This window comes from Paraphaeosphaeria sporulosa (assembly GCF_001642045.1).
Source record: "Paraphaeosphaeria sporulosa strain AP3s5-JAC2a unplaced genomic scaffold CC84scaffold_31, whole genome shotgun sequence".
NCBI classification, from domain to species: Eukaryota; Fungi; Ascomycota; class Dothideomycetes; order Pleosporales; family Didymosphaeriaceae; genus Paraphaeosphaeria; species Paraphaeosphaeria sporulosa.
In genome coordinates, this window is record NW_017253390.1 from 6,510 (window position 1) to 14,929 (window position 8,420).

General features: G+C 45.8%; 3 protein-coding genes across 3 annotated transcripts; 1 reads left to right on the forward strand and 2 right to left on the reverse strand.

Annotated features, from left to right (window-relative positions):
- Positions 1-1,008: 1,008 nt before the first annotated feature.
- CC84DRAFT_1182178 (uncharacterized protein) lies at positions 1,009-1,389 on the reverse strand (the record flags this gene model as incomplete). The annotated part of the gene is made up of 1 exon (XM_018180611.1): positions 1,009-1,389. The coding sequence occupies one exon, from the start codon at positions 1,387-1,389 to the stop codon at positions 1,009-1,011; it is 381 nt and encodes a 126-aa protein (XP_018028829.1).
- On the forward strand, positions 1,250-1,805 carry CC84DRAFT_1158748 (uncharacterized protein; the record flags this gene model as incomplete). The annotated part of the gene is made up of 2 exons (XM_018177061.1): positions 1,250-1,408; positions 1,483-1,805. The coding sequence occupies exon 2, from the start codon at positions 1,548-1,550 to the stop codon at positions 1,803-1,805; it is 258 nt and encodes an 85-aa protein (XP_018028830.1). The 5' UTR covers positions 1,250-1,408; positions 1,483-1,547.
- Positions 1,806-7,014: 5,209 nt separating this feature from the next.
- CC84DRAFT_1241066 (uncharacterized protein) lies at positions 7,015-7,595 on the reverse strand (the record flags this gene model as incomplete). Its single annotated transcript, XM_018184042.1, has 1 exon — positions 7,015-7,595. One exon carries the CDS (start codon positions 7,593-7,595, stop codon positions 7,149-7,151), a length of 447 nt encoding a protein of 148 aa, XP_018028831.1. The 3' UTR covers positions 7,015-7,148.
- Between the last annotated feature and the right edge of the window lie 825 nt (positions 7,596-8,420).

The following is an 8,420-nucleotide window of genomic DNA, read 5'->3' on the forward strand; positions in this document are numbered from 1 at the left end:
TTAAGGGTGTTTAAGATGTTAAATCCAGAAGGGTAGCTAGTCCTAAAGGGTTAGGATTGGTTCTCAGGCAAGACAACTGAGGGGAAGGAAGGGGTTTTGTCGAGACGATAGTATTAGAGGAGGATATAATGAGTTAACAATATGGCCTAAGTGTAATCTAAATAATAGATTAATAAATAGGTTAAACACGAGTATAAGGGTTTATACTCGCATTCCTATATACTTAAGTGATCCCATAATATCTCATATTCCCATGAAATCCCATGCTTGACATATGTGGGATCCCATAGTATAGTTACGTAACATCCGTTATATAATCTCATTATCCTATAGCTTGGCGCTTAGGACAACCGTAAGACATTACCTAATCCTTATGGGGCCTGAGGTCGTATGCTATTATAAGTAACCTCTATCCTCGCCACTTTTTAGGATCCTAATATTACCTCCTCCCTTTCCATGCATGTCCTTATACATTAACTAATATCCTCCTATAGTACCATTCATCATTATACCATTAGGAATCAAATAAATGCTACTAGGTGGATTGCTATGGTGTCTTATAAATATTGCGCGAAGAAGGGTTTAGCTTATAAGATATTATCCCTAAAGGTTTAATATGGGAATTATTATTATAATGGAATTTTAAAATATAAACCTATAGAACCTACTATTCTAAACTTTACCTAAATTAATTCCGAAGTCGACCGTTTGGAGAGATTGGAAGAAGTAGTGGCTACTAAAGAGGAAGCTACTATAGCTACTCTTTAGGCTACCTATATGTTATAAGGGGTTTCCACGTACCTAACCGTAGGTTCGGACCCTGCGGGTATTCAGTGATTCGAGCGTGAGGGATGGCGGTACCAAAGAGGTTGGGTGAATATCCTACACTGTATGATAGTACGATGTAACAAATATTAAGAGAAGGCTGATGGTTCGTATAAAGACGAGTGGCTTTAATTTAGATATGAAAGTAAGCTTTTGAAGTTGACTACGAAGAATAGGAAATGTTTAGAGAATGTCCGGGACTATATACCAATCGTCCCACCCTTTATGGTCTTCCGATTCCTCGTTGGGGTCCCGCCAAGCCATCGGGGTCCCGGGACCCATCGGGGTCCCTGGGACCTTGCTCGTATGCTGGACCTCGTCACGTGACCCTGGGGTCCCGCCAAGTCCTTCTTTCTGCGGGGCCCTGTTACGTGGTGTTGGGCTGCGTGAGCCCGAGCGAATGCTTACTAGCCTTGCCAGATCAGCATCACCTTTGTTCTCGTTGTTTCCTGCTGCTGTCCTGCGGTCTTCTTTAGTGATTGTAATATTACCTCCCCCCTTAGGGCTATCGTCCTGATACCCTTGTCTTTGCCCTGCGGCGTGGTGTTTTAGCGGGGTCGGCATCGTTCCCGGCCATATAAAGGTAGGCCTGCCCTAGCCCGCGCTGAGGTCGTATCCTCCTCTGGATTTCCCTCGCCTGTCTGACCATGCTGAAAGTCCCGAAGCCCTCTGTCTAGAAACGTCGTGCCCGTGCGCAGAACATCGAGTCTTGGGGTTTGGAGATGGCTGGCTCTCTAGGTTGTGAACGTTGTAGGTGGATGAAGCTTTGCTGTTTCGTAGACGTAGCGTCGGGTTGTTGTGCTGGGTGTATTTTAGTGCATGCTGAATGCAGCCTCTTTGTTCTGGAGAGCGATTGGCAGCGGATCCAAGACGAAGAGGAAGAGACTTGGTTAGCGCTGCTGCGGGCGCGTGCTGAGGCGGCTTGTCTTGAGCTGGCGCTTGCCGAGGTGGAGCAGAAGAAGCGTTCTTATGCTCGTTAGGACCTCTGGGTCGCTGATGCGTTAGATCGTCTGAAAGAGGGGGATTCTTCTGCTGCGTAGGGTACGGCTTCCATTGGTACTTCTGGATTACTGCCATCTTTATCCTTATCCGCTGACTGTGGCTGGTCGCAGGCTGATCTTTTCGATTTTCCTTTCTTCCTAGCTGACGTTGATCCGGTCGCGTCGCCGCGTTGTTCCCCTGGGGTTTCGCTTGAAAATCCTCGAGTGCCTTCTTGTAGTTCGTGAGGTTTTCCTCTGGTTCCCATGTGTTGTACTGATCTGGCCATCCTTTCCACTTAACTAAGTATTGCTGCTGACCTCTGATTGTGTGTAGGTCCTTGATTTCTTCGACTTCGTATTCGTCGTCTTCTAGTTCCAGTTGGGTCTCAATTGGAGCGTCCGGTGGTGCTGGTTCTAGGAGATTTTTGTGGAAAGTAGGGTGTATCTTTGTACTGGTTGGTAGTAGTAGTTTTATCGTAACTGGTCCTTTTATTTCTTGAACTTCGAAAGGTCCTACCCGCAGGTGATCCAGTTTTTTGCTTGGCCTTTTTATTTTGAGGTTTTTTTGTGATAGGAAAACTTTGTCCCCCCTCTTAAGGGTTGGTCCCTTAATCCTTTGTTTATTCGCGTTTCTTGATGCTGAGAGGGCCTTATGGGTGATCCTTTCCCGTAGGATTTTGTGAAGTTCCTTCATTTTCTACGCTCTATCTTGAGCTCCCGTTGAAATACTCTGTATATCTCTCGGATCTCGATGAGTAACCGGCTCATATCCGTAATTTGCGTAATGGGGTGAGTAGCCCATTATACCCGATCTGGCACTATTGTATGCTAACTAGGCTGTCGGTAATAGCTCTATCTAATTGTCTTGTTGTTTGTTGACGTAGAACTATAGATACTGTTCTAGTGTCTGATTCGTGCGCTCCGTTTGTCCGTCGGTCTAGGGGTGGAAACTCGTTAAGAGTCTCCGGTTCGTCCCTAGAGTGGCTGTGAATGTGTCCCAATATTTGGACGTGAAGAGCTTATCTCTATCCGTAATAAATTCTTCTGGAGGGCCGTGTTCTGCGAATAATGTGCTGTCGACTTCGTAGGCCAGGTCTTCAGCTGTCATGGACTCTTCCATGGCCCTGAATTTGGCCGCCTTTATTAGTCGATCTACCATCACCATGATAGTGTCGCACATCCGTTTTGTTCCGGGTTGTGGCGATTTCGGGAGTTTCACTATGAAGTCTATCGTCACGCTTTGCCATGGGCGTTCTGCTGCTGGCAATGGTTGTAGTAATCCATAAGGCTTATGTCTCTTGGGCTTGTTTTTATGACAAGCCAAATAGTTGCTTATTTCTTTCGTAACCATCTGTTTGAGTTTGGGAATGGCGTACTCGTTTACGATGCGACGCGTTGTTTCTTTAACGCCTGGGTGTCCCCATTCTTGTAATCCGTGGAGTTTTCGTATTAGTGCTGGTGTGTATTTTGTTGATACCACTTTTCTTCTAATGTGATCCTGCTCTTCCCCGCTTAAGCCGTGCTTGAAGAGATCGTATTCTTCCTTTTGTTCTTTGGACAGGCGGCAATAATCCTGAAAGTCGAACACTCTGGTTCCGCTGTAGCTTAGTTCCGCCTTTCATACTTTGATCCAGGGGTTCTAACGATCTAGTTTCGTTACTCCCCTTTCCGGTTGGTTGTATTCTATGGTTCCATCTGTTCGTTTTCTGAGCACTGCATTGTGTAGTTTGGGTTTGTCTTTAATTAGGTTGGATCTCCTGCTTAGTGCGTCCGCCGCGCCGTTAAGAGTTCCTGGTTGATGATGAATCGCAAAATCGAAGTTTGCCAGGAATTCCGCCCATTGAACTTGTCTTTGGTTGAGCTTCTTGGTTGCCATGAAGCTCGTGAGGTTCATATGGTCCGTCCATACCTTAATCTTGGTTGGGGCGCCCATCAGTTACGTCTCCTATTGTTTAAAGGCATCCACTACCCCCAGTAGTTCCTTGTCGTGAACATCGTAGTTTAGTTCTGCCCTGGAGAACTTTTGGGAATGGAAGAACACCGGTCTCTATTTCTCGTCTTCGCATTGTTGAGTGAATATAGCTCCTAATGCGTAGTCTAATGCGTCTGTTTCCACACGAGTCTTCCTTCGTGGGTTAAACATCTGAAGTAGGGGTGCCTATAGGAAGAGTACTTTAAGCCGCTTAAAGGCTTCTTTTGCTTCTTTCCTAAACCCTGCCCACTTATCCTTTTTTGTGAGGTCTGTCATAGGTGCTATTATTTTGGAATAATTCTTAATGAACTTCCGATAGAAGTTGGTAAACCCTAGGAAGGACTAGACGTCCTTCACTGACTTGGGTTCTGGCCATTCTTGTACGGCGGCTACCTTCTTTGGGTCCATAGACACACCTTCCCTTGAGATGATAAATCCTAGGTACTCTGTTTTGGTGACATGAAATTCACATTTATCTAGATGTAGGAGTAGTCGATACTCCTTTATTTTCTCTAGTACTTTTTTCACGTATCCCACATGTTCTTCCAGCGTTCCACTAGAGTAAATAAGTATGTTATTGAGATAAGCGGTATAGAAGACATCCAAGTATTTATGTAGTACTTTGTTGATAACTGCCTGAAACGTTGTAGGCGCGTTGGTTAACCTAAAGGGCATTATGGTGTACTCGTAAAGACCAAACCTGGTTCTAAACGCAGTCTTCTACTTGTGTCCCTTAGCGATTCGGATGTGATGATATCCTTTACGCACGTTGAATTTGGTAAACCATTTGGTTCCTTAGAGTTGGTCCATGAGCTCCATAATTAATGGTAGTGGATACCGGTTTTTTACTGTGGCGTTGTTTAACTGTCTGTAATCTATATAGAGTCGTAGCTTACCGTTCTTTTTTAGTACCTATAATATTGGAAATGCTGCTGGGCTCTAACTATCCTAAATAAATCCTCTCGCTAGATTCTTCTGGAGGTATTCTTGCAGTTCTTTTTCCTAGTCTACTGATATTGGTCTCAGCCGTTCTGGTTGTAGTTTTATTCCTTCTTCTAAGGTAATCTTATAATCCCATTCCTAGTGTTGTGGTAGCGTTTCTTCTTCTTTTTCTTTGAAGAGTCCTGAGTACTCCTTATACTCTGAGGGTATCGTTACTGATGTCTTCGTTTCTTAAAGGTTAGAGTGTCGTACCCATATGATCCTTACTTGGTCCGGGTTTTCCTCTAGGATCCTAGTGATCTTTACTGCCGAAACCCCCTTGCTCTTTTTCCTGGCCTGCTTCACTAAAGCGCCTGGGGTCTGTGGTCTTACCTCACGTAGGTATTGTGCGCCAGCGACCCTTAGCGTTGGTCCTTGGCTGCGCATGGTTTAATTCTTCTAATTAATGTCTAGGTTGTGTCTTAATAACTAGTTATAGCCTATAATGGCTTCTAAGCTTCCCAAGTCCACTATGGTGAAGCTATGTTGGCTTTCGAATCCTTCGATACCAATGGGTAACGGCGTTGTTTCTAGGCGTAACCAGCCTTTGCCGTATCCTTGGGAAAACGTCCCATCTGCCATCTCCAACCGTATAGGGTTTTCCTTATCATGGTAAGGCAAATTGTATTTTTCTACCACTTTGGGTGAGATTAGACATCCGGTGGCTCTAGGGTCTATTAATATATTTACTCGGAATCCTCTGATTGTGATTATTTTTTTGAGTTGAAGTCCTGTGACGTCGTCGTCTTCAACTGCTCTTTAAGCCTTTAGAACGCCCTTACCAGCCTGGCTCTCTGCCTGGTGGCGTTCTAGTTTTTTAACTCATCCTGGGTGGTTCTTGTGCATGTGCACTCATCGTGTAGTGGATAGTCTACGAGTTTAGGGTCCTTGGGGTTGACAACCCTGACCCTTTGTTGGCCTCATCCTCTTTGGGTGGGTCCTTCTCGGCAGTCCCTATAGAGTTGTTTCCAATGACGCTCTACGTCTATGACTCTATCCAACTCTTTTTTGTTGTCTTCCCTGTTTTCCTGGTGGACTGGGTAACCTGTGACTATACATTCCTCCGCTGAGATGTATTGGTGGTCGTATTCCTATGTGCTGGATGCCGCTTCTTCCTTCTCACTAAGGTGTCCAAGACATTTGGTAATCTATTCGCACTTTTCCCACAGGGTCTGGTTGACATGCTGTTCCTACCTTGGGTCGGGGCAATGTTCCTCAGTGCATTTGTGGAATAATTCTCCTAATCCTTTTCCTAGGCCCGTGGGCCAGTATCTGGACGCATGCTTCTGTCACCAGTGCATTAGGCACTAGTGCATAAAGCACTTAAACCATGAGAGTGTGTCGTAATCTTTCGTCCATGCCTCGGCTTTATGGACATGATATAAGCCAATTATATAGGTGTCTATAGTAATCTATCCGTGTTCTGGATCACCTGGTGTCTACGCTACTCGTGTACGTTCCCGTAGGTGTTTGCTGTAATCCTATATAGATGAGCACTGCCACCATTCTAAGATGTCGTGATTAGTTTCCACCTGTATTTGCTATAGTGGGTTTTCCACTATGCCTTGTCGTTCCTTGGCCCAGTTGTAGGTCCCATGGGCGTTAAACCTGGTGATCTTGACCTTGTGACCATAGTTCGGGGCTTGGTGTTGGTCGCTCCCACATACCCAGCATAGTTCCTGTAGAACTCTAGAGGTGACCTCTATGTCCATAGTTATTTCCCAGCTCTTGATGGGTAGCGCCTCCTTAAGGTGTCTCAACATTCCGTTGTTGGAGTCGTTTTCATGTGGGGGTATTGGCGTGCTAGGTCGGATAGCTGCCATGGCTATACGGATGACCTTGGCTCGTTTGCCTCCCATTTTCTTGTTCGGGCAATCGGCCTTGAAGTGCCCCTTGTCTCCACAAGTTAGGCACGCCTTGTCCCTAAAATGCTGTTGTTGGACATCGTCCTATTTCTTCTAATGTGCCGACCGCTCGTTCTTAGTCTAGGCTTTATCTTCCATAATGACGTCTCCGTCTCGGTCTTGATGTTCTCGTTAATGTTTCTTGGTGTTAGCCTTCTGTCCAAAGGTAGGCTTTCCTAATTCCTTTTTTTCCGTCTGGTGTTTATAGAGCCTATTGTCTACTTGCACTACGAGTTCGATTAGTTTGTCTAAGTTATCGGCCTTGTCGTAGTGTACTAGTTCGTCCTTGATAATCTCCTTGAGGCCGTTGTAGTACGCGGCCTGCAATGGTGCATTATTCTAGTCGATTCTTGCCTGGAGTTGTTGGAATTCCGCTGAGTAGGTACTTGCCGACTTGGTTTGCCTGAGGCGCTGGATTTGTCGCTCAGCCTGTTGTTTCTCATCCACTTCTCTAAACATGACCTGCATTTGTTCCTGGAAGGTCTCCTAGTCCTTGAATGTCTTCTTCGTTTCTGTTCCACATTTGGCGATTGTGTTTTCGTTTTTTAAGTAGTCGTCCGTTAGTGGTTGCATCCATTTGGCTGCCCTTCTGGTCATGTGCATGCCTGCTGCTAGGATCTTGTCTTGATCCGTGGCCAGTGTCTGTTTGTTGTACCTGCAGTATAGGTCCATATTTGTGAGGAAAGGTTTGAGTTTTTCCTTGTCCCCGTTAAACAGTTCGGGTACTTTGAACTGTATCTTTGGAGCTATGTTCGTGGCGACCGCCCCGGCTGCCTGAACCTGGAGTTGGCCTATGAGTTCCGCCATCTGCTCCTTGAGCTGTTGGATCTCGCTGGCCTGTGCGGCCAGTACTGTGGCCTGGTTGCTCGTGGGACCAGAAGCGGAGCTTCCAGTCGTGGCCCTAGAGCCTGCCGAGCTTGCTGGTGTTGCCATATCAACTCGAAACCTTGGGTAGTCAAAGTGTTACAAGGGGTTTCCACGTACCTAACCGTAGGTTCGGACCCTGCGGGTATTTAGTGATTCGAGCGTGAGGGATGGTGGTACCAAAGAGGTTAGGTGAATATCCTACACCGTATAATAGTACGATGCAATAAATATCAAGAGAAGGCTGATGGTTCGTATAAAGACGAGTGGCTTCAATTTAGATATGAAAGTAAGCTTTTGAAGTTAACTACGAAGAATAGGAAATGTTTAGAGAATGTCCGGGACTATATACCAATCGTCCCACCCTTCACGGTCTTCCGATTCCTCGTCGGGGTCCCGCCAAGCCATCGGGGTCCCGGGACCCATCGGGGTCCCTGGGACCTTGCTCGTATGCTGGACCTCGTCACGTGACCCTAGGGTCCCGCCAAGTCCTTCTTTCTGCGGGGCCCTATCACGTGGTATCGGGCTGCGTGAGCCCGAGTGAATGCTTACTGGCCTTGCCAGATCAGCATCACCTTTGTTCTCGTTGTTTCCTGCCGCTGTCCCGCGGTCTTCTTTAGTGATTGTAACAGTAATAATAGGGATGCCTTTTATGCTAAATACGTACCATCTAAGGGATATCCCTTAAAATGAAAGAGAGCATATCTATATGGGACCTCTTAGCTATTATATAATGAGCCTTTAAATACCATAGGCCTATGCCTAGCATGTGAATAAAGCTATATAGCCAAAGACTACTTTTACCTTTATAAGGAACTAGCACCTGCATAGTGGAAACTAAGACTAGCTATTAGTAAACTAATTAAGCTTAAACGTAAGCATAATAGCGCGTTT